Source organism: Salvelinus fontinalis, chromosome 16 (genome assembly GCF_029448725.1).
Source record: "Salvelinus fontinalis isolate EN_2023a chromosome 16, ASM2944872v1, whole genome shotgun sequence".
NCBI classification, from domain to species: domain Eukaryota; kingdom Metazoa; phylum Chordata; class Actinopteri; order Salmoniformes; family Salmonidae; genus Salvelinus; species Salvelinus fontinalis.
In genome coordinates, this window is record NC_074680.1 from 45,872,840 (window position 1) to 45,897,970 (window position 25,131).

The 25,131-nt window shown below is 48.9% G+C and overlaps 1 protein-coding gene across 2 annotated transcripts in view; it reads left to right on the forward strand.

Moving 5' to 3' along the window:
- LOC129813248 (ninein-like) overlaps positions 1 to 25,131 on the forward strand; it is a 54,592-nt gene that overhangs the window by 10,902 nt on the left and 18,559 nt on the right. Inside the window, exons 3-19 of one of the 2 annotated variants that reach the window (XM_055865548.1) lie at positions 413 to 512; positions 3,071 to 3,237; positions 7,088 to 7,133; positions 7,342 to 7,517; positions 8,581 to 8,727; positions 9,133 to 9,291; positions 9,584 to 9,720; positions 12,177 to 12,317; positions 12,463 to 12,625; positions 15,917 to 16,027; positions 17,883 to 17,972; positions 18,241 to 18,379; positions 19,016 to 19,140; positions 21,357 to 21,593; positions 21,747 to 22,376; positions 22,410 to 22,951; positions 24,684 to 24,782. In XM_055865548.1, the coding sequence (XP_055721523.1) occupies positions 413 to 512; positions 3,071 to 3,237; positions 7,088 to 7,133; positions 7,342 to 7,517; positions 8,581 to 8,727; positions 9,133 to 9,291; positions 9,584 to 9,720; positions 12,177 to 12,317; positions 12,463 to 12,625; positions 15,917 to 16,027; positions 17,883 to 17,972; positions 18,241 to 18,379; positions 19,016 to 19,140; positions 21,357 to 21,593; positions 21,747 to 22,376; positions 22,410 to 22,951; positions 24,684 to 24,782 (3,209 nt within the window). Of the gene's footprint in view, positions 1 to 412; positions 513 to 3,070; positions 3,238 to 7,087; positions 7,134 to 7,341; positions 7,518 to 8,580; positions 8,728 to 9,132; positions 9,292 to 9,583; positions 9,721 to 12,176; positions 12,318 to 12,462; positions 12,626 to 15,916; positions 16,028 to 17,882; positions 17,973 to 18,240; positions 18,380 to 19,015; positions 19,141 to 21,356; positions 21,594 to 21,746; positions 22,952 to 24,683; positions 24,783 to 25,131 lie in introns of both variants that reach the window. The other variant, XM_055865547.1, reaches the window with a different exon arrangement.

Below are 25,131 nucleotides of genomic sequence, written 5' to 3' on the forward strand. Positions count from 1 at the left end.
CCAGGGTACCCCTCAACAATAAAGGACCAGAGTACCCCTCAACAATAAAGCCAGGAAGGAAACCCCCACTATAGCCAGCAGTCATCTGCCTGGCGACGGACCACAAAGAGAATCTCCATATCTATTGGCACAGGGCCAACAGCTGCTGCTTCAGACGTGTGTCCTCCCTCGTTCCACCCCCCCCTTAGACATGTCATCCAGGATTCAAATCAATGTTATGAATTTCCAGACCAATATGTTATTATCTGAGTAATGTTTCTACTTGTTGAGCAACCATCTTGTTCACATAGTTGGTGTCCCGTTGACGTAACGACTAGGTAATACTCATCCGCTGAAGTGGACGTTAGGATTTGACCCTTGCTACCACCCTTACATTCAGGAAGACTGTTTCATTGTGGAATTTGTGTTGCAGGTTGATTTTGACCAGTTCAAGAATGCTTTAATTCTGGTGTTGTCGACGACTACAGCAGCACCGTCCAGTCAGGAGGCAACATGTGCACCGCCACAGCCGGGTAAGTGTGTTATGTGTTAATAACATTTAGATTACGTTACCCAGCAGGCTATGTGGGCGCGGGAGATGGTTAAAGAATGCCTTGCATGGCTAAACCATGGAGTATTATAGCTGAAGTATATGTTCATTAAAAGTAGTTAAACCTACGCCCCGGGTTGTCATTATATAAGGAAGGAACATAACAGTAAGGAAGGAGTGAATGTGACCGACGCCGATGTGCTTGATCAACAGTATAGCTTCCTCACTCATAAACCATTTACTGTTATTCACCCGTCTCCCAAATACACGCCACCGCCCTCTTGACCAATGCCTTAGCTAGGTAAGCTACTAATTTTGATGGCGCCGCCACGGGTGGAGGCATTTCAAGCTGAGGAGTGAAGTTACCAATCCAATTTGGTTACAGATAGTTGTGTTTCTGTAATGAATAGCAATGCAATTAACACTATTTATAATACTTGCCATGCCAGCTAGCTAGGCATCGGTAGTAGATCCATCAAACTGAGGCACAATAGCCAAATGCATCGTGGGTAAGGAATGAATACAGTTGTATTTCTGGACAAAATAGCAAGATGCTATACAATATTAACCTTGACGAGGGTTCAATGTAATACTAACCGCGACGACCATAAAGGCATCAGTAGTAGTTCCAACATACTCAGGCGCAAAGCCAAATGCATCATGGGTCATGAACTACCAACTGACTGAGGCATTGGAAAACCTCTCTGGTCTTTGTGGTTGAATCTGTGTTTGAAATTCAATGCTGGACTGAGGGACCTTACAGATAATTGTATGTGTGGGTTACAGAGATGAGGTAGTCATTAAAAAATCATGTTAAACACTATTTATTGCACACAGTGAGTCCATGTGACTTGTTCAGCAAAGTTTTACTCCTGAACGTATTTAGGCTTGCCTTAACGAAGGGCTTGAATACTTATTGAATCAAGACATTTGAGCTTTTTATTTTTTATTCATTTGTAAAAAATACATTTCCACTTTGACATTATGGGGTATTGTGTGACACTTCATTTAATCTCAATTTAATCCATTTTAAGTTTTGCCTTCACCAACAACAACACCGTGGGAAAAAAGTCAAGGGGTGTGACTACTTTCTGAAGGTACTGTATGTCATAAAGACCTGACTCAACACATTTCAGCTTTGATTTATAATTCATTTGTAAAGAAATTCGGAAAACACAATTCCACTTTGACATTAGGGGGTTGTGTGTTTAGGCCAGTGATACAAAATCTCAATTTAATCCGTTTTTAAATTCAGGCTGCAACACAACAAAATGTGGAAAATGTCAAGGGGTGTGAATACTTTCTGAAGTGCCAATAGGATGCCAAAGAGTTCGCAATCAGTCAGTCTTTGTCAACGTTTTGGACCAGGTAATCGCTCTACCTTTTATAAAATATGACTGCGCTTCAAATTCCTGTCAATTGAGCTAATGTGTTCTGATGAGTCACAGTTGGTGTCAAAATGAAAGTGAAAACATTCACCTCGGGTTTCAGTGTTAATTATGTCAACAATAACTCTGACAAAATACTTTTCCTGACAAACTATCAACGATAACGAGACGTCGTGGGAAAAAACAAAACAAATGACATAATTTTAGTTAGAATTCTCTAGATGAGACAAATGGACATTCAATTTGACATGAAGCGCATTTTTTTAATCTTTTGTTCAATCATAAGCATGCACGCAGAATATTTAATCCTCTCATTGGCCGATTTTGAACGTCTTTCTGTTGCGCCGCGGTTGGTTTGATCTGGCGCTCTCCCACACATGCGCACACACACACATCTCCTGGTCACTTCAATCACTCGTCTCTGTCTCTCTATTGAACGGATGCGCAGCCAGGACACTTCAGTTGTTTCTAACTCAGGTTCATGTGTTACAATGTCTTTTTTGATGTTTGCTTTTATATAGGTCATTTTTTTTGCAGCACTTTTTTTGCCATGTTACGCTGCTATTCCTCTTTTGCAGTTGGCAATAGCAAGTTTTTCAGATTGGAAAAAAAAACAAATGCTTTTTGCTGAATAGTAGAAGTACAGTAATATATCTGGCATTTTTGGACAACTCATTTTCCAGGAAATCACTGTTTACCCCCCCCCCCCCCCCCCCCCCCCCAGTTCTGATGGGGAGAAAATCAGAGCTAAATTGTTTAAGCTGTAGGTTTTATATCCTATACGGTTAATTAATGTTGCCAGCTAAGGTATATGAGGAGATATTAGGGTTAGTTGGGCAAGGCTATCTGAAGGAGCACATGATGAAAGTAAGGGGGAAAATGCACTGACTAAAATGTGACTTAAACTAAAATTGTCCAGTATTTTTGTCAACTGATAATAACTAAACTATGACTCAGAATAAAGACTAAAACTAAGTATAAAATAGCTGCCTAAATTAACATTGCTCTGTTTTCCAATCAGGGTTTTCGTTCCAACTGAGCGCAATTTTTATTTTTTAATTACTTTTGGAGAAGTGACTGGAGACAATCGCTAGGTTTTGACATTTTAGAATTTGGATTTTATTCTTATGAACCATTATCATCTTCTCAACAGACCCACCAGTCCAAGCTAAGTTTGTGCGGGGTAGTAAACGCTATGGCCGGCGCTCTACACCAGAGTTCATCGAGACCATCGCAGACTTCTCAGAGGTGGTGAGCTCAGAGGCTACAGGGCAGCAGGAGCCAGAGGACCATGACTCCACTGTACCGAGGAAACGTGAGGTAAAAACTTGCCTATTGAGAATGAATGCATACATGGATGAGTGAATTAATATTCTGAATCATCACCTCAGTTTCAATTCATAAAGTTTATTATTTAAGTACTGTCACCCCATTTTGCAAATGGGAAAGTTGTATGAGTAGGATCATTGGGCTTCGGTTGTCCTTTCACCTCGAACACACAACGCTAGTAGCCAGGGACTTTAATGCAGGGAACCTTAAATCAGTTTTACAAAATTTCTATTAGCATGTTAAATGTGCAACCAGAGGGAAAATAACTCTGGACCAGCTATACTCCACACTCAGAGATGCATACAAAGCTCTCCCTTACCCTCCATTTGGCAAATCTGACCATAATTCCATCTTCCTGCTTACAAGCAAAAATTAAAGCAGGAAGCACCAGTGACTCGATCAATAAAAAAGTGGTCAGATGAAGCAGATGCTAAGCTACAGACTGGAATATGTTCCGGGATTCCTCCAATGGCATTGAGGAGTACACCACATCTGTCACTGGCTTCATCAATAAGTGCATCGATGATGTCGTCCCCACAGTGACCGTACGTACATATCCCAACCAGAAACCATGGATTACAGGCAGCATCAGCACTGAGCTAAAGGGTAGAGCTGCTACTTTCAAGGAGCGGGACTCTAACCCGGAAGCTTATAAGAAATCCCGCTATGCCCTCCGACGAACCATCAAACAGGCAAAGCGTCAATAACGGACTAAGATTGAGTCGTACTACACCGGCTCTGATGCCCCTCGGATGTGGCAGGGCCTGCAAACCATTAGACTACAAAGGGAAGCCCAGCCGAGGGCTGCCCAGTGACACGAGCCTACCAGATGAGCTAAACTATATCTATGCATGCTTCGAGGCAAATAACACTGAAACATGCATGAGAGCACCAGCTGTACCTGAAGACTGTGTGATCACGCTCTCCGCAGCCGATGTGAGTAAGACCTTTTAGAAAGGTCAACATTCACAAGGCCGCAGGGCCAGACGGATTACCAGGACGTGTACTGCAAGCATGCGCTGACCAACTAGCAAGTGTCTTCACTGACATTTTCAACCTCTCCCTGTCCGAATCTATAATACCAGCATGTTTTATGCAGACCACCATAGTGCCTGTGCCCAAGAACACCAAGGTAACCTGCCTAAAGGACTATCGACCCGTAGCACTCACGTCTGTAGCCATGAAGTGCTTTGAAAGGCTGGTCATGGCTCACATCAACACCATCATCCCAGAAACCTTAGACCCACTCCAATTTGCATTCCGCCTCAACAGATCCACAGATGATGCAGTCTCTATTGCACTCCACACTGCCCTTTCTCACCTGAACAAAAGGAACACCTACGTGAGAATGCTGTTCATTGACTACAGCTCAGCGTTCAACACCATAGTGCCCTCAAAGCTCATCACTAAATTAAGGACCCTGGGACTAAACACTTCCCTCTTCAACTGGGTCCTGGACTTCCTGACAGGCCACCCCCAGGTGGTGAGGGTAGGTAGCAACACATCTGCCACGCTGATCCTCAACATGTGTCCTTAGTCCCCTCCTGGTCTCCCTGTTCACCCACGACTGAGTGGCTAAACACGACTCCAACACCATCATTAATTTTGCTGATGACACAACAGTGATAGGCCTGATCACCTACAAACATGGAGACGGCCTATAGGGAGGAGGTCAGAGACCTGACCATGTGGCGCCAGGACAACAACCTCTCCCTCATCGTGATCAAGACAAAGGAGCTGATCGTGGCCTACAGGAAAAGGAGGACCGAGCACGCCCCCATTCTCATTGATGGGGCTGTAATGGAGCGGGTCCAAACAACAAACTATCATGGTCCAAACACACCAAGACAGCCATGAAGGCACGACAACACCTATTCTCCCTCGGGACTGAAAAGATTTGGCACGGGCCCTCAGATCCTCAGTCCTACAGCTGCACCATCGAGAGTATCCTGACTGGTTGCATCACTGCCTGGTATGGCAACTGCTCGGCCTCCGACCGCAAGGCACTACAGAGGGTAGTGCGTACGGCCCAGTACATCACTGGGGCCAAGCTTCCTGCCATCCAGGACTTCTATACCAAGTGATGTCAGAGGAAAGAAATTGCCAGACTCCAGCCACCCAAGTCAATAGACTGTTCTCTCTGGTACCGCACAGCAAGCGGTACCGAAGCACCAAGTCTAGGTCCAAGAGGCTTCTAAACAGCTTCTACCCCCAAGCCATAAGACTCCTGAACACTTAATCAAATGGCTACCCAGACTATTTGCATTGACCCCTAACTACATGTACATATTACCTCAATTACCTCGACTAACTCGGTCCTGGTACCCCCTGTATATAGCCTCGTTATTGTTATTTTATTGTTACTTTTTATTTTTTTATTTTATTTTCGTAAATATTTTCTTAACTCTTTCTGGAACTGCACTGTTAAGGGCTTGTAAGTAAGCATTTCACGGTAATACTTGTTGTATTCGGCGCATGTGACTAATAAAGTTTGATTTGACAGGAAATAGGATGCCATTTGGAACACAGCCTGGGTTGTGTTGAATACTGTCCAGCCTGGTGCACCAGGGGACGGGGTCAGGGGACGGGGTCAGGGGGCTCTGCCTGATTTGGGAGGTTATTTTGGGGGGGGGGGGGGGGGGTCTGACAGAGGAACAATGAGCCTCCCCAGTGATAGAATAAAGAGTTGTAGAGACCCATCTGTTCTTCATTCCTACACTGTGGTTCCCTCCCAGACAATAGACGCCTGTATACTGGCCTGGGCTGCAGCACAATAGATCACTATGCTCCAGTAACCTGTTTCCTATCTCACACTTAGGACCAGACTAACACTAAATATGAAACGTGGAAATTAGTATTCTGTTTATCATGTGTATTATAACAACCCATTTTTTTATTTTTTATTATAAATTTTCTCCCCAATTTTCGTGGTATCCAATCGCTAGTAATTACTATCTTGTCTCATCGCTACAACTCCCGTACGGGCTCGGGAGAGACGAAGGTCGAAAGCCATGCGTCCTCCGAGGCACAACCCAACCAAGCCGCACTGCTTCTTTAACACAGCGCGCCTCCAACCCGGAAGCCAGCCGCACCTATGTGTCGGAGGAAACACCGTGCACCTGGCCCCCTTGGTTAGCGCGCACTGCGCCCAGCCCGCCACAGGAGTCGCTGGAGCGCGATGAGACAAGGAAATCCCTACCGGCCAAACCCTCCCTAACCCGGACGACGCTAGCCCAATTGTGCGTCGCCCCACGGACCTCCTGGTCGCGGCCGGCTGCGACAGAGCCTGGGGGCGAACCCAGAGACTCTGGGGGCGCAGTTGGCACTGCGATGCAGTGCCCTAGACCACTGCGCCACCCGGGAGGCCTATAACAACCCATTTTTATGATTTGGCTTTAAAAAAAAATGTCCTGCTATTTATACATTTTTAAAGTCTATCTTAATTTTTGTTGGTAATGTTGGCTCTCTTGGAGCAGTGTCCTTATACAAATAGAAGAGAGAAACGGTAGGAGAAGTGAGGGTTTGAGTCATCTCTGTCAACATGGATCGTTCTCTCTTTAATTCTCCGATATGATCACCATCTTTGGCCTCACCTTTGACCTTCAGAGGGGTCCGTGCCGTCCCAATAGCTCTGTTGTCCTTTTCGTTGGACACACACACACCAACCCCTATATATACACACACACACACACACACACCCTGACCCCACCCTGCAGCAACCCCCACCCATCTTCTCTCAACCTGACTTGCACATGAGAAAGTGGGTGGTCTTGTCTGCGTGTTTTTAAAGTGTTGATTTGAGTTCATGAGTAATTTGCGTAACGTTATGTTTCTTCCACAGCGCTGGAACGCTCATGAAAGCAGTACGGACGAGTATGAGGCAGATGGTGAGTGGAAAGATGTCATACTTATTATCTTCAATAGATACCCAGTTATCCCAGATGGTCACTTCCAATTTCAAGTAGAATTGACCACAACACTGATCATAGGAGAGAGACGGAGGACATTTTGTCAAGGGCCTCTGTTCCTTATAGGAGCCACGGTCTTAAGGCGAGTCTGTTGTACTATGGTCAATCTTAAAATGTCTGTCTGTAGGCCAGCTGCACCTGTGGAACCCGGATGACCCCTCTACCCCGCGGGGCTCCACAGTGCCCCTGTCAGACCGCCTGGAGGAGAGGTTACAACAGGCCTGTGAAGAGCTGGCTATGCCCTGGGACGGATGTGCCAGCCACCATGAGCTACTGGCTCTCTGTAACCACCTGGACCTGGAGGTGAGGAAAGAGACCAAAATGTCCAAAATGGCACCCCCATTTCTTATAGTGCATTAGATGGGGAATGGGGTGGCATTTTGGATTCAACCCGTTTTGCTTTGGAGGTGAGGGAAGAGACTGACGGTCTCAATTCACTCCCTAACCCTTCCTGTTGGCCCTAACCCTTCCCGTTGGCCCTAACCCTTCCCGTTGGCCCTAACCCTTCCCGTTGGCCCTAACCCTTCCCGTTGGCCCTAACCCTTCCCGTTGGCCCTAACCCTTCCCGTTGGCCCTAACCCTTCCCGTTGGCCCTAACCCTTCCCGTTGGCCCTAACCCTTCCCGTTGGCCCTAACCCTTCCCGTTGGCCCTAACCCTTCCCGTTGGCCCTAACCCTTCCCGTTGGCCCTAACCCTTCCCGTTGGCCCTAACCCTTCCCGTTGGCCCTAACCCTTCCCGTTGGCCCTAACCCTTCCCGTTGGCCCTAACCCTTCCCGTTGGCCCTAACCCTTCCCGTTGGCCCTAACCCTTCCCGTTGGCCCTAACCCTTCCCGTTGGCCCTAACCCTTCCCGTTGGCCCTAACCCCTTCCCGTTGGCCCTAACCCCTTCCCGTTGGCCCTAACCCTTCCCGTTGGCCCTAACCCTTCCCGTTGGCCCTAACCCTTCCCGTTGGCCCTAACCCTTCCCGTTGGCCCTAACCCTTCCCGTTGGCCCTACCCCTTCCCGTTGGCCCTAACCCCTTCCCGTTGGCCCTAACCCCTTCCCGTTGGCCCTAACCCCTTCCCGTTGGCCCTAACCCCTTCCCGTTGGCCCTAACCCCTTCCCGTTGGCCCTAACCCCTTCCCGTTGGCCCTAACCCCTTCCCGTTGGCCCTAACCCCTTCCCGTTGGCCCTAACCCCTTCCATGTTAGCAGATCTGTAAGGTGATAGTAATATGGTGGAGCGCCAAGGGGAAAGGGTATGAAATGGCATCCTATTCCCTATAATGGAGGGGAATAGGGTGTTATTTTGGACGTACTCAAAGTGGAGGTTTGAGAGTCTGAGTAGATGCTGGGAAATATTTCTGATCGTTGTTTTGTCTCCAGGTGACGGAGGATGTCCTCCAGGTTCTAAGTGGTGACGGGATCATGAGCGTGCAGGCATTTACTTCCTGGGTTCTGAACCACGCCAAGCCCCCTACCCCGTCTGCCTCCACACCTTACAGACAGCTGAAAAGACTACACTCCTCACAGGTGAAACTACACTTCCCTACAGTGAAACTCATCTCAGGTCTAATTCCCATGTTGTAGCCTCTGTCTGAACTTCTCTGACTGAAACATCACAATATGTTTTTAACCATGGATCTGCAGTACAATAAACTATGTTTTAATAAGGCCTTCTAATCCATGTTTTATCCTGACATGGCTACTGTACCATCAAAGCCATATGTATATAGATGCACTTGCCTCTGGTTAACATAGTTTGGGGATTTCTTTCAAACTCTTGTCTACTTAAAAAAAAAAAAAAAAAAAAACGTTTTGTGGAGGAAATATTAAAATTTCCTGTTTTGAGTCACTCATGAACGAACACACAAATTAACAAATCAATGTTTATTAGACACTTTAACCTTCCTCTTCTGTCCCTGTCCATCCTGGCAGCCGTTTGATGAGACGGGCCGTAGGACCAGCTGTATGACCAGCACCATCAGGATGTGTCTGTTCTCTGCTCTGGACGATGGGACAGGGTCCGCTCCTGCTGAGGACGTCCTGGATGCCTGGATGGAGGAAGGCATTGAGAACAGCCCTGAGATACTACAGGTCACACCATTTTATTTATCCTATCGGAGCTCTGTTGAAATAGTTAGTCTGTATGTAAACACTGAGTGTTTCCTTAAGTCTACCTGGAATGCTGGATGGGCGGGGTTTACAGTTGCCTGGTCTGTATGATATACTACACTACCCATAATGCTCTGTTTGGAACGTAATGGTGTCCCATCTCCTTCCCACACTTGAGTCGAGGTTGTTGTTTTATTTACACTTGAGTGTGTTTATTTTTATCCCCTATTTCGAGGGCTTGATATGTTGACACTGAGTTATGTATGTTCTGTAGGCCTTGGATTTTGACCTGGAGGGCAAAGTGAACCTCCGTGAGCTGACTGTGGCTCTGGAGAACGAGCTCCTCGTGACTAAGAATGGGATCCACCAGGCTGCACTGGCCAGCTTTAAGGCTGAGATCAGATATCTACTGTGAGTATGAGGAGACACCTACTGGCCAGCTTTAAGGCTGAGATCAGATATCTACTGGCCAGCTTTAAGGCTGAGATCAGATATCTACTGTGAGTATGAGGAGATACCTACTTTTCAGCTTTAAGGCTGAGATCAGATATCTACTGTGAGTATGAGGAGATACCTACTGGCCAGCTTTAAGGCTGAGATCAGATATCTACTGGCCAGCTTTAAGGCTGAGATCAGATATCTACTGTGAGTATGAGGAGAAACCTACTGGCCAGCTTTAAGGCTGAGATCAGATACCCACTGGCCAGCTTTAAGGCTGAGATCAGATACCCACTGGCCAGCTTTAAGGCTGAGATCAGATACCCACTGGCCAGCTTTAAGGCTGAGATCAGATACCCACTGGCCAGCTTTAAGGCTGAGATCAGATACCCACTGGTCAGCTTTAAGGCTGAGATCAGATATCTACTGTGAGTATGAGGAGATACCTACTGGCCAGCTTTAAGGCTGAGATCAGATACCCACTGGTCAGCTTTAAGGCTGAGATCAGATGCCTACTGGCCAGCTTTAAGGCTGAGATCAGATACCCACTGGCCAGCTTTAAGGCTGAGATCAGATACCCACTGGCCAGCTTTAAGGCTGAGATCAGATACCCACTGGCCAGCTTTAAGGCTGAGATCAGATATCTACTGGCCAGCTTTAAGGCTGTGATCAGATATCTACTGTGAGTATGAGGAGATACCTACTGGCCAGCTTTAAGGCCGAGATCAGATACCCACTGGCCAGCTTTAAGCCTGAGATCAGATACCTACTGGCCAGCTTTAAGGCTGAGATCAGATATCTACTGTGAGTATGAGGAGATACCTATTGGCCAGCTTTAAGGCTGAGATCAGATACCCACTGGCCAGCTTTAAGGCTGAGATCAGATATCTACTGGCCAGCTTTAAGGCTGAGATCAGATATCTACTGTGAGTATGAGGAGATACCTATTGGCCAGCTTTAAGGCCGAGATCAGATACCCACTGGCCAGCTTTAAGCCTGAGATCAGATACCTACTGGCCAGCTTTAAGGCTGAGATCAGTTATCTACTGTGAGTATGAGGAGATGCCTACTGGCCAGCTTTAAGGCTGAGATCAGATGCCTACTGGCCAGCTTTAAGGCTGAGATCAGATGCCTACTGGCCAGCTTTAAGGCTGAGATCAGATATCTACTGGCCAGCTTTAAGGCTGAGATCAGATATCTACTGTGAGTATGAGGAGATACCTATTGGCCAGCTTTAAGGCCGAGATCAGATACCCACTGGCCAGCTTTAAGCCTGAGATCAGATACCTACTGGCCAGCTTTAAGGCTGAGATCAGTTATCTACTGTGAGTATGAGGAGATGCCTACTGGCCAGCTTTAAGGCTGAGATCAGATGCCTACTGGCCAGCTTTAAGGCTGAGATCAGATGCCTACTGGCCAGCTTTAAGGCTGAGATCAGATGCCTACTGGCCAGCTTTAAGGCTGAGATCAGATGCCTACTGGCCAGCTTTAAGGCTGAGATCAGATATCTACTGTGAGTATGAGGAGATACCTACTGGCCAGCTTTAAGGCTGAGATCAGATGCCTACTGGCCAGCTTTAAGGCTGAGATCAGATGCCTACTGGCCAGCTTTAAGGCTGAGATCAGATGCCTACTGGCCAGCTTTAAGGCTGAGATCAGATATCTACTTTGAGTATGAGGAGATGCCTACTGGCCAGCTTTAAGGCTGAGATCAGATGCCTACTGGCCAGCTTTAAGGCTGAGATCAGATGCCTACTGGCCAGCTTTAAGGCTGAGATCAGATGCCTACTGTGAGAATGAGGAGATTTTTTGCAAAATGCCAGTAACTTCCCCAAAATGTCCTGGTTTTCTAGAAATCCCGATTGGAAAATTCCCATAATCAGGAGGGGAAATGCAGGAAATCCAGATTCCTCCAACGAGTTCTGGAAATCCTGTTAATTTTGGGAAAAATACCGGAATTTTCTAATTAAATCAAAGTGTATTGGTCGCGCACACACATTTTTGCAGATGTTATCGCAGGTGTAGTGAAATGCTTGTGTTCCTAGCTCCAACAGTGCGGTAATAATATTTTTAATGGTTAATTTTGCAACCCTAGTGGTCATAAACAATAAACCTACTGGAATACACATGTCCACACAGATACACATTAATCAGACGCTTACTGTGACCCGTAGAAATCTACACTGCTGCTCCTAATCTGAGTGGAATATAAAAACAGTTTCTCTGTCTCATAGGTTCATAGCATTAAAAATCGTAGATCAGTGTTGGAGCTAAATCTTTTGATTAACTTACCCATGTTGGAGCGTGTTGATTGTGAGCTCAGGGAGAATTTGTCCTCGGGATCAGTTATGATGTAACACGCGGTTTTCTAACATTCTAAATGGTTGTATAGTGTTTTGATTAGCTTCCGTGTTTTTTTTCTCTCCCAGTGAGCGTGTTGATCGTGAACGCAGAGAGAAAGAGAAGATTCGCTCTGACCTGGACAAAGCGGAGAAGTTAAAAACCCAGCTGGCTGCTGAGGTGGACGAGCATCACTCTGCCATCGAACGCATGAATGACCTCAACCTTAGGTAATGTTCCGTGACCTCAACCTCAACCGTTGGCGAGCTGCAGCGATGAGACAAGATCGTAATTACGAAAAAGGGGGTAAAAATGATCAAATAAATTGGGAATCTAAGGAATGGAATGTTTTTCCCTCCCCTGTTTGTTCTGCAGGAAGCTGGAGCAGGAACACAGGGAGAAGCTGGTGTCTGTCAGGTCAGAGCTCATTATAGAGATGGACCAGATACAGCAGCAGAAAGAGAAACTGGAGGCAGAGATGGAGAAGATCAGAGACGATGAGACCTTCCTCAGAGATCACCTCTCTCTCACTGTCAAGGTAACTAACACAGACCACCTCTCACTCACTGTCACGGTAACTAACACAGACCACCTCTCACTCACTCACTGTCACGGTAACTAACACAGACCACCTCTCACTCACTGTCACGGTAACTAACAGAGACCACCTCTCACTCACTCACTGTCACGGTAACTAACACATTGACCACCTCTCACTCACTGTCACGGTAACTAACACATTGACCACCTCTCACTCACTGTCACGGTAACTAACACAGACCACCTCTCACTCACTCACTGTCAAGGTAACTAACACATTGACCACCTCTCACTCACTCACTGTCACGGTAACTAACACAGACCACCTCTCACTCACTGTCACGGTAACTAACACATTGACCACCTCTCCTCTCACTGTCACGGTAACTAACACATTGACCACCTCTCACTCACTCACTGTCACGGTAACTAACACATTGATCACCTCTCCTCTCACTGTCACGGTAACTAACACAGACCACCTCTCACTCACTCACTGTCACGGTAACTAACACATTGACCACCTCTCACTCACTCACTGTCACGGTAACTAACACATTGACCACCTCTCACTCACTCACTGTCACGGTAACTAACACATTGATCACCTCTCACTCACTGTCACGGTAACTAACACATTGACCACCTCTCACTCACTCACTGTCACGGTAACTAACACAGACCACCTCTCACTCACTCACTGTCACGGTAACTAACACATTGACCACCTCTCACTCACTGTCACGGTAACTAACACAGACAGCCTCTCACTCACTCACTGTCACGGTAACTAACACATTGACCACCTCTCACTCACTGTCAAGGTAACTAACACAGACAGCCTCTCACTCACTCACTGTCACGGTAACTAACACATTGACCACCTCTCACTCACTGTCACGGTAACTAACACATTGACCACCTCTCACTCACTGTCACGGTAACTAACACATTGACCACCTCTCACTCACTCACTGTCACGGTAACTAACACAGACCACCTGTCACTCACTCACTGTCACGGTAACTAACACAGACAGCCTCTCACTCACTCACTGTCACGGTAACTAACACATTGACCACTTCTCACTCACTGTCACGGTAACTAACACAGACAGCCTCTCACTCACTCACTGTCACGGTAACTAACACATTGACCACCTCTCACTCACTCACTGTCACGGTAACTAACACAGACCACCTGTCACTCACTCACTGTCACGGTAACTAACACAGACAGCCTCTCACTCACTCACTGTCACGGTAACTAACACATTGACCACTTCTCACTCACTGTCACGGTAACTAACACAGACAGCCTCTCACTCACTCACTGTCACGGTAACTAACACAGACAGCCTCTCACTCACTCACTGTCACGGTAACTAACACAGACAGCCTCTCACTCACTCACTGTCACGGTAACTAACACATTGACCACCTCTCACTCACTCACTGTCACGGTAACTAACACAGACCACCTCTCACTCACTGTCACGGTAACTAACACAGACCACCTGTCACTCACTCACTGTCAAGGTAATTAACACAGACCACCTCTCACTCACTCACTGTCACGGTAACTAACACAGACCACCTGTCACTCACTCACTGTCAAGGTAACTAACACATTGACCACCTCTCACTCACTCACTGTCACGGTAACTAACACAGACCACCTCTCACTCACTGTCACGGTAATTAACACATTGACCACCACTCACTCACTGTCACGGTAACTAACACAGACCACCTCTCACTCACTCACTGTCACGGTAACTAACACATTGACCACCTCTCACTCACTCACTGTCACGGTAACTAACACAGACCACCTCTCACTCACTCACTGTCACGGTAACTAACCCATTGACCACCTCTCACTCACTCACTGTCACGGTAACTAACACAGACCACCTCTCACTCACTCACTGTCACGGTAACTAACACATTGACCACCTCTCACTCACTCACTGTCACGGTAACTAACACATTGACCACCTCTCACTCACTGTCAAGGTAATTAACACATTGACCACCACTCACTCACTCACTGTCACGGTAACTAACACAGACCACCTCTCACTCACTCACTGTCACGGTAACTAACACACAGACTTCTGACTTCAACGGTACATATCTACCTCAATTACCGCGTACCCCTGCACATCAACTCAGTACCGGTACCTCCTGTATATAGCTGTGGCGTTACCTGGTACTGCCTGTATGTAGCCGGGGCGTTACCTGGTACTGCCTGTATGTAGCCGGGGCGTTACCTGGTACTTCCTGTATGTAGCCGGGGCGTTACCTGGTACTTCCTGTATGTAGCCGGGGCGTTACCTGGTACTTCCTGTATGTAGCCGTGGCGTTACCTGGTACTCCCTGTATGTAGCCGTGGCGTTACCTGGTACTCCCTGTATGTAGCCGTGGCGTTACCTGGTACTCCCTGTATGTAGCCGGGGCGTTACCTGGTACTCCCTGTATGTAGCCGGGGCGTTACCTGGTACTCCCTGTATGTAGCCGGGGCGTTACCTGGTACTCCCTGTATGTAGCCGTGGCGTTACCTGGTACTCCCTGTATGTAGCCGGGGTAGTACCTGGTACTTCCTGTATGTAGCCGTGGCGTTACCTGGTACTTCCTGTATATAGCCGTGGCATGTTTTAAAAACTTTCCATCGTTGGCAAAAGGCCCGTAAGGAAGCATTTCACTGTTAGTCTACACCTGTTGTTTGCTAAATATGTGACAAAAAATATACATATTTTATTTGAACCCACACACTTAACCCTCACTTCTCACGTTAACCCTCACTTCTCACGTTAACCCTCACGTTAACCCTCACGTTAACCCTCACTTTTCAAGTTAACTCTCACGTTGACCCTCACTTCTCACGTTGACCCTCACTTCTCACGTTGACCCTCACTTCTCACGTTGACCCTCACTTCTCACGTTGACCCTCACTTCTCACGTTGACCCTCACTTCTCACGTTGACCCTCACTTCTCACGTTGACCCTCACTTCTCACGTTGACCCTCATGTTAACCCTCACTTCTCACGTTGACCCTCATGTTAACCCTCACTTCTCACGTTGACCCTCACTTCTCACGTTGACCCTCACTTCTCACGTTGACCCTCACTTCTCACGTTGACCCTCATGTTAACCCTCACTTCTCACGTTGACCCTCACTTCTCACGTTGACCCTCACTTCTCACGTTGACCCTCACTTCTCACGTTGACCCTCACTTCTCACGTTGACCCTCACTTCTCACGTTGACCCTCACTCTAACTTCAGGAAAGTAGGTGTCTGGAGATGGAGCTGCTGGACAGCACTGAGAAACTGTTAAAGGCAGAGAGCCAAGTCAGCGAACTGCAGAAGAATCTGGATAACATCCTGAAGGAAAAGGTAAAGACCTTTCTCTCCTACAGTATTGTGTTTTGACATTAACCGTTTTCGGGGCTAGCAGTCGCTAAGGGCCCCGTTTTTGGGGCTAGCAGTCGCTAAGGGCCCCGTTTTTGGGGCTAGCAGTCGCTAAGGGCCCCGTTTTTGGGGGCTAGCAGTCGCTAAGGGCCCCGTTTTTGGGGGCTAGCAGTCGCTAAGGGCCCCGTTTTTGGGGGCTAGCAGTCGCTAAGGGCCCCGTTTTTGGGGGCTAGCAGTCGCTAAGGGCCCCGTTTTTGGGGGCTAGCAGTCGCTAAGGGCCCCGTTTTTGGGGGCTAGCAGTCGCTAAGGGCCCCGTTTTTGGGGGCTAGCAGTCGCTAAGGGCCCCGTTTTTGGGGGCTAGCAGTTGCTAAGGGCCCCGTTTTTGGGGGCTAGCAGTCGCTAAGGGCCCCGTTTTTGGGGGCTAGCAGTCGCTAAGGGCCCCGTTTTTGGGGGCTAGCAGTCGCTAAGGGCCCCGTTTTTGGGGGCTAGCAGTCGCTAAGGGCCCCGTTTTTGGGGGCTAGCAGTCGCTAAGGGCCCCGTTTTTGGGGGCTAGCAGTCGCTAAGGGCCCCGTTTTTGGGGGCTAGCAGTCGCTAAGGGCCCCGTTTTTGGGGGCTAGCAGTCGCTAAGGGCCCCGTTTTTGGGGGCTAGCAGTCGCTAAGGGCCCCGTTTTTGGGGGCTAGCAGTCGCTAAGGGCCCCGTTTTTGGGGGCTAGCAGTTGCTAAGGGCCCCGTTTTTGGGGGCTAGCAGTCGCTAAGGGCCCCGTTTTTGGGGGCTAGCAGTCGCTAAGGGCCCCGTTTTTGGGGGCTAGCAGTCGCTAAGGGCCCCGTTTTTGGGGGCTAGCAGTCGCTAAGGGCCCCGTATTTGGGGGCTAGCAGTCGCTAAGGGCCCCGTATTTGGGGGCTAGCAGTCGCTAAGGGCCCCGTATTTGGGGGCTAGCAGTCGCTAAGGGCCCCGTTTTTGGGGGCTAGCAGTCGCTAAGGGCCCCGTTTTTGGGGGCTAGCAGTCGCTAAGGGCCCCGTATTTGGGGGCTAGCAGTCGCTAAGGGCCCCGTATTTGGGGGCTAGCAGTCGCTAAGGGCCCCGTATTTGGGGGCTAGCAGTCGCTAAGGGCCCCGTATTTGGGGGCTAGCAGTCGCTAAGGGCCCCGTATTTGGGGGCTAGCAGTCGCTAAGGGCCCCGTTTTGGGGGGCTAGCAGTCGCTAAGGGCCCCGTTTTGGGGGGCTAGCAGTCGCTAAGGGCCCCGTTTTGGGGGGCTAGCAGTCGCTAAGGGCCCCGTTTTGGGGGGCTAGCAGTCGCTAAGGGCCCCGTTTTGGGGGGCTAGCAGTCGCTAAGGGCCCCGTTTTGGGGGGCTAGCAGTCGCTAAGGGCCCCGTTTTGGGGGGCCAGCAGTCGCTAAGGGCCCCGTTTTGGGGGGCCAGCAGTCGCTAAGGGCCCCGTTTTGGGGGGCCAGCAGTCGCTAAGGGCCCCGTTTTGGGGGGCCAGCAGTCGCTAAGGGCCCCGTTTTGGGGGGCCAGCAGTCGCTAAGGGCCCCGTTTTTGGGGGCCAGCAGTCGCTAAGGGCCCCGTTTTTGGGGGCCAGCAGTCGCTAAGGGCCCCGTTTTTGGGGGCCAGCAGTCGCTAAGGGCCCCGTTTTTGGGGGCCAGCAGTCGCTAAGGGCCCCGTTTTTGGGGGCCAGCAGTCGCTAAGGGCCCCGTTTTCGAGCCCCGTTTCAATAATATACATGTACTGTAGTAGATGTCCATAGTAATCTGTCACATGTTTTTCAGTTCTGTTTAATGGAATGAGAATCTATATCTATTCTGAAGTATCTGTCTGTAAGAAGTTCTGGTTCTGTTTCCTCAGTTTGGGGACCTGGACCCAGGAAGTGCAGAGTTCTTCCTACAGGAGGAGCGTCTCGGACGGCTCCGCAGCAGCTATGAGGAACAGTGCCGGGTAAGCACAGGGCAGACCGAGGCAGGGCAGACCGAGGCAGGGCAGACCGAGGCAGGGCAGACCGAGGCAGGGCAGACCGAGGCAGGGCAGACCGAGGCAGGGCCGGGTAATAGGTCTCACTGGAACCAAATCCATCAACGAATCATTAAAACTATCAATCCATCAACTAACTGTAAACATACTACTTCAGAGGTAGGTTGCCTATTTTTTTTATTTTTATTACTAATATTTGTTTTGACTGATTTTATTGTGAATGTGTTTGTGACAGGAGCTGCAGGATCGTATTGATGAGCTTCAAGCAGAGCTGCAGGAGTACCACAACTTGGGCCGCACCTCTCAGCCCTGTCTCAAACCCTCGCTCTCTGAGGAGCTGGGGAGTACGAGTCCTGGCATGGAGTCAGACCCAGGTACAGTGAAGCAGAACATCGGTTTGAACTCATACAGCATTTGGGGGTGGGTTACGTCCTAAATGACACCCTATTTCCTTATGTAGTGCACTTCTTTTGACCTTATATATGTATCTCTATGTCCAGATACCCTGCAGACGTCTTCTCTGAAAGTCCCCAGACATGTCCTATGACTTTCAGAGTAGACGTTTACAGGGTTTCTGGACATAGAGATGCTGCTTGAGCAAGGCAAGATGTAGAATCGTTCATCTTGATCACGTAATCACATCACTAGTTATTTGGATGCAAGGAGATTTTTGTATATATATATATTTTTTAAGATCAGTGATATTGCCCAGTAGAACAGCTATGTAGTCAAACATATTGATTAGCTAAAGAACATGAGCTTGTTAGTAGCTCCTTCCTCACCTGTCTGTTTGCCAGTACAGCCAGAAGAGGACTGGCCATCCCTCTGAGCATGGTTACTCTCTAGGTTTCTTCCTAGTTTCCTTCCTTCGAGGGAATTTATCCTGGCCACTGTGCTTCTGCATTGCTTATTTGACGTTTTTTATGCCGGGTATCTGTAAAAAATAAATAAAAAATTACACTTTGTGTAAACTGCTGATGAGGAGGAAAAATGCATTTGATTGTCCCCAGGCCTGGGCTCGGAGGAGGGCCAGCCATTGTTCAACATGAGCCTGGAGGCAGAGATGATGCTGGAGCAGCTGAAAGAGAAGCACCTCCAAGAGATGGAGGATCTAAAGGCTCAGCTGGAGAGCAAGGTGACACTTAAATATCTAGCAGTGTTTCGACAGAATTCCTAAAGCAATCCGTATTTCACTGTGCCATGTTTACTTTATTGGAGAGACAGATTGGGTGTAGTTAGATGGGGCAGTCTCCACTCCTTTATCGGAGAGACAGACTGGGTGTAGCTAGATGGGGCAGTCCACACTCCTTTATCGGAGAGACAGACTGGGTGTAGCTAGATGGGGCAGTCCCCACTTCTTTATTCAGAGACAGATTGGGTGTAGCTAGATGGGGCAGTCCCCACTCCTTTGTCGGAGACAGATTGGGTGTAGCTAGATGGGGCAGTCCCCACTCCTTTATCGGAGACAGATTGGGTGTAGCTAGATGGGGCAGTCCCCACTCCTTTATCAGAGACAGACTGGGTGTAGCTAGATGGGGCAGTCTCCACTCCTTTATCGGAGACAGATTGGGTGTAACTAGATGGGGCAGTCCCCACTCCTTTATCGGAGACAGATTGGGTGTAACTAGATGGGGCAGTCCCCACTCCTTTATCGGAGACAGATTGGGTGTAGCTAGATGGGGCAGTCTCCACTTCTTTATCGGAGACAGATTGGGTGTAGCTAGATGGGGCAGTCTCCACTCCTTTATCAGAGACAGATTGGGTCTAGTTAGATGGGGCAGTCCCCACTCCTTTGTCGGAGACAGATTGGGTGTAGCTAGATGGGGCAGTCCCCACTCCTTTATCAGAGACAGACTGGGTGTAGTTAGATGGGGCAGTCCCCACTCCTTTATCGGAGAGACAGACTGGTTGTAGCTAGATGGGGCAGTCCCCACTCCTTTATCGGAGAGACAGACTGGGTGTAGCTAGATGGGGCAGTCCCCACTCCTTTATCGGAGACAGATTGGGTGTAGCTAGATGGGGCAGTCCCCACTCCTTTATCGGAGACAGATTGGGTGTAGCTAGATGGGGCAGTCCCCACTCCTTTATCAGAGACAGATTGGGTGTAGCTAGATGGGGCAGTCCCCACTCCTTTATCGGAGAGACAGACTGGGTCTAGTTAGATGGGGCAGTCCACACTCCTTTATCAGAGACAGATTGGGTGTAGCTAGATGGGGCAGTCCCCACTCCTTTGTCGGAGAGACAGATTGGGTGTAGCTAGATGGGGCAGTCCCCACTCCTTTATCGGAGAGACAGACTGGGTGTAGCTAGATGGGGCAGTCCACACTCCTTTATCAGAGACAGATTGGGTGTAGTTAGATGGGGCAGTCCCCACTCCTTTATCGGAGAGACAGACTGGGTCTAGTTAGATGGGGCAGTCCCCACTCCTTTATCAGAGACAGACTGGGTGTAGTTAGATGGGGCAGTCCCCACTCCTTTATTGGAGAGACAGACTGGGTGTAGCTAGATGGGGCAGTCCCCACTCCTTTATTGGAGAGACAGACTGGGTGTAGTTAGATGGGGTAGTCCCCACTCCTTTATCGGAGAGACAGATTGGGTGCAGTTAGATGGGGCAGTCCCCACTCCTTTATCGGAGACAGATTGGGTCTAGTTAGATGGGGCAGTCTCCACTCCTTTATCGGAGACAGATTGGGTGTAGCTAGATGGGGCAGTCCCCACTCCTTTATCAGAGACAGATTGGGTGTAGCTAGATGGGGCAGTCCCCACTCCTTTATCGGAGAGACAGACTGGGTGTAGCTAGATGGGGCAGTCCACACTCCTTTATCAGAGACAGATTGGGTGTAGCTAGATGGGGCAGTCCCCACTCCTTTATCAGAGACAGATTGGGTGTAGCTAGATGGGGCAGTCCACACTCCTTTATCAGAGACAGATTGGGTGTAGCTAGATGGGGCAGTCCACACTCCTTTATCAGAGACAGATTGGGTGTAGCTAGATGGGGCAGTCCCCACTCCTTTATCGGAGACAGATTGGGTGTAGCTAGATGGGGCAGTCCCCACTCCTTTATCGGAGACAGATTGGGTGTAGCTAGATGGGGCAGTCCCCACTCCTTTATCAGAGACAGATTGGGTGTAGTTAGATGGGGCAGTCCACACTCCTTTATCGGAGAGACAGACTGGGTGCAGTTAGATGGGGCAGTCCCCACTCCTTTATTGGAGACAGACTAGGTGTAGCTAGATGTGTGTGTATGTACGCCAGGGTTAGCGGCTCTAACCACAAACCTGGGCCACACAGACCACACTGCAATGTTTTGTTCTGATATAGCTGGATATGATTTCCCCCATGTCATTACAGGTGAGTGAATTTGACCAGAAGGTGGAGGAGCAGAAGACTGACCTGGAGACCCAGAAGGCAGCCTTGTCTCTGCAGTACATGGAGGATATCCAGGCTCTACACGTGGAGATGTCCAGCAGCCAGAACAGAGCCCTGGAGCTCCAGGCCCAGCTAGAGCAGGCAGAGGAGGAGCGGGCTGGCTTGGAGCAGAGGCAGGCTGGGGAGAGGGAAGAGCTGGAGCACCAGCAAGAGGACGAAGTGAGTAGAGGACTGTGTGACCCAGTTGGTTAAAGCATGGCACTTGCAGGGAATTATGGGTTCGATTTCTTGCTGGGGCCACCCATACGAAAATGTATGCGCTCAGTGATAAGTCTGGTAAATGGTGTCTATTCCATTATTTGATTATATTAGGTGAGCAGCCTGAAGCAGCAGCTCCTAGAGGCCCACACCCAGGCTGCCGACCTGGAGGAGCAGCTGAAGGAGCTGGAGGCCCAACAGGCGAAGGCTGAGCTCTGCCTGGACACAGAGATGCAGGAACTGAGGAAACTACATGTCGCCGAACTCAACAAGCTGGACGAGGAGCACAAAGAGATCCTTTTGACCAGGATGGAAGAAGAGCGGGGGAAGCTACAGGAGGAGAGGGCGGAGGTGGAGATGAGGCTGTTAAAGGAGTGGGAGAGGGAGAAGCTGGAGTTACAGCAGAGCCACGGGGAGACAGTGAAGGCTAGGATAGAGGAGCTGGAGATGAGACTCATGGAGGAGTGGGAGAGGGAGAAGCTGGAGTTACAGCAGAGCCACGAGGAGACAGTGAAGGCTAGGATAGAGGAGGTGAGTGTCAGTTTGCAGGCGGAGCGAGAGGAGCTGGAGATGAGACTCATGGAGGAGTGGGAGAGGGAGAAGCTGGAGTTACAGCAGAGCCACGAGGAGACAGTGAAGGCTAGGATAGAGGAGCTGGAGATGAGACTCGTGGAGGCGTGGGAGAGGGAGAAGCTGGAGTTACAGCAGAGCCACGAGGAGACAGTGAAGGCTAGGATAGAGGAGGTGAGTGTCAGTTTGCAGGTGGAGCGAGAGGAGCTGGAGATGAGACTCATGGAGGAGTGGGAGAGGGAGAAGCTGGAGTTACAGCAGAGCCACGAGGAGACAGTGAAGGCTAGGATAGAGGAGCTGGAGATGAGACTCATGGAGGAGTGGGAGAGGGAGAAGGCTCAGTTGAACAAGCGGAATAACGAGTCGCTGCAGACCATGTTAGAGGAGGCGATGTTACGACTCGTCAAGGAGCAGCAGAACAGGGAGGCCAGGCTCACTGAGCAGTGGGAGCTGGAACGTGCTCGGCTTCAGAAGTGTCATGAGGCGGCTCTCCTCACCAGGTTAGCCGAGGAGCACCTGAAGCAGCAGGAGGAGACTGAGAGGAGGCTGAGGGAGAACTGGGACAGGGAGAGACTCCAGCTGGAGGGGGACTATGAGGGGTTGTTTCAGGAGCGGCTGCAGGAGGAGAGGCAGAGCATAAAGGAGGCCCACAGACAGGCCATGCAGGAACTGAGTGCCAAACACCATGAGGAGAGAGAACAGCTCAGCGGTCTACGGGATGAACTGCGGGAGGACATCGCTGAGAAAAGGTAAGACTGTCTAACTGTAATTAAATCAGCTTATAAACTATTTCCTTTGTTACATTGTTTAGGGTTTATGTCCCAGCATTGACTATTTGTCCATTTAAAAACCTTAATCGCGTTTACTTAATGTCAGTGTTGAAGTAGTTGAGACCTGTTTGGAGACCACATATCGAGTGTCTCGGTCTTGTTTCTGTGTCGGATACATTTGTACTCGGCTTGGTCTCGAACAGTGAGGACTAGTAATTTCTTCCCGAGACAAATGGCGTAAAAAGGTGCAAAATGACCTCCAGCAGGCCACAAATGTGCATGTGTCAGCATATGGTCTCACAAGGGGTCTGAGGATCTCATCTCGGTACCTAATGGCAGTCAGGCTACCTCTGGCGAGCACATGGAGGGCTGTGCGGCCCCACAAAGAAATGCCACCCCGCACCATGACTGACCCACCGCCAAACCGGTCATGCTGGAGGATGTTGCAGGCAGCAGAACGTTCTCCACGGCGTCTCCAGACTCTGTCACGTCTGTCACATGTGCTCATGTGCTCAGTGTGAACCTGCTTTCATCTGTGAAGAGCACAGGGCGCCAGTGGCGAACTTGCCAATCTTGGTGTTCTCTGGCAAATGCCAAATGTCCTGCACGGTGTTGGGCTGTAAGCACAACCCCCACCTGTGGACGTCGGGCCCTCATACCACCCTCATGGAGTCTGTTTCTGACCGTTTGAGCAGACACATGCACATTTGTGGCCTGCTGGAGGTCATTTTGCAGGGCTCTGGCAGTGCTCCTCCTTGCACAAAGGCGGAGGTAGCGGTCCTGCTGCTGGGTTGTTGCCCTCCTACGACCTCCTCCACGTCTCCTGATGTACTGGCCTGTCTCCTGGTAGCGCCTCCATGCTCTGGACACTACGCTGACAGACACAGCAAACCTTTTTGCCACAGCTCGCATTGATGTGCCATCCTGGATGAACTGCACTACCTGAGCCACTTGTGTGGGTTGTAGACTCCGTCTCATGCCACCACTAGAGTGAGAGCACCGCCAGCATTCAAAAGTGACCAAAACATCAGCCAGGAAGCATAGGAACTGAGAAGTGGTCTGTGGTCACCACCTGCAGAATCACTCCTTTTTGGGGGGTGTCTTGCTAATTGCCTATAATTTCCACCTTTTGTCTATTCCATTTGCACAACAGCATGTGAAATTTATTGTCAATCAGTGTTGCTTCCTAATTGGACAGTTTGATTTCACAGAAGTGTGATTGACTTGGAGTTACATTGTGTTGTTTATGTGTTCACTTTATTTTTTTGAGCAGTGTATATAAAATGATGAAACCGCTTCGCCAGGCTATATATATAAAAATCATGAAACCGCTTCGCCAGGCTATATATATAAAAATCATGAAACCGCTTCGCCAGGCTATATATATAAAAATCATGAAACCGCTTCGCCAGGCTATATATATAAAAATCATGAAACCGCTTCGCCAGGCTATATATATAAAAATCATGAAACCGCTTCGCCAGGCTATATATATAAAAAATCATGAAACCGCTTCGCCAGGCTATATATATAAAATCATTGAAGTAGTTGGCAATATCAGTGGATTTTGTAATGAAAGATGGTGCCGAGTTTGCCTTTTTGCCCAAAATTTCCTTTAAAGCTCCACAGCTTTTTACTATCATTATTTATCTTTGTTTCATAGTACAGATCTTCTGTTCCTGACTTCCTGTTTTTCCTCTGTTGGCTGTAGGCGTGAGGCGGGTCGTCTAGTAGAGGAGAACCTTTTACTCAGACAGAAGATCTCCGCGCTGAAGGAAGAGGACCTGAGAGAGACCCGAGAAGAGACGCTGTAAGAAATCTCATGTTCATGTACAGCAGTGTCTTCTGCTCCTGGGGACCATTTAAAAAAATATATATATTTAAAAAAATAATAAAATAAAATAAAAGTTTTTACCCTTTCATTCTTCCCTGGTGTAGTGGAGTTTTAAACGCAAGTAAATGCAGGTTACTCACCTTTTGCCCAAAAATGCATTGAAAGTATAGGGAGGATAGCTTTCTCCACTAACTGGCGATCAGAGTTTATCCACCTCATTTTCTTTTAACCACAACATCACTGCTAGCACTTACACACCTGATTCAGCTTATCAAGCTTTTGATCAAATCAAATGTATTTTATATAGCCCTTCGTACATCAGCTG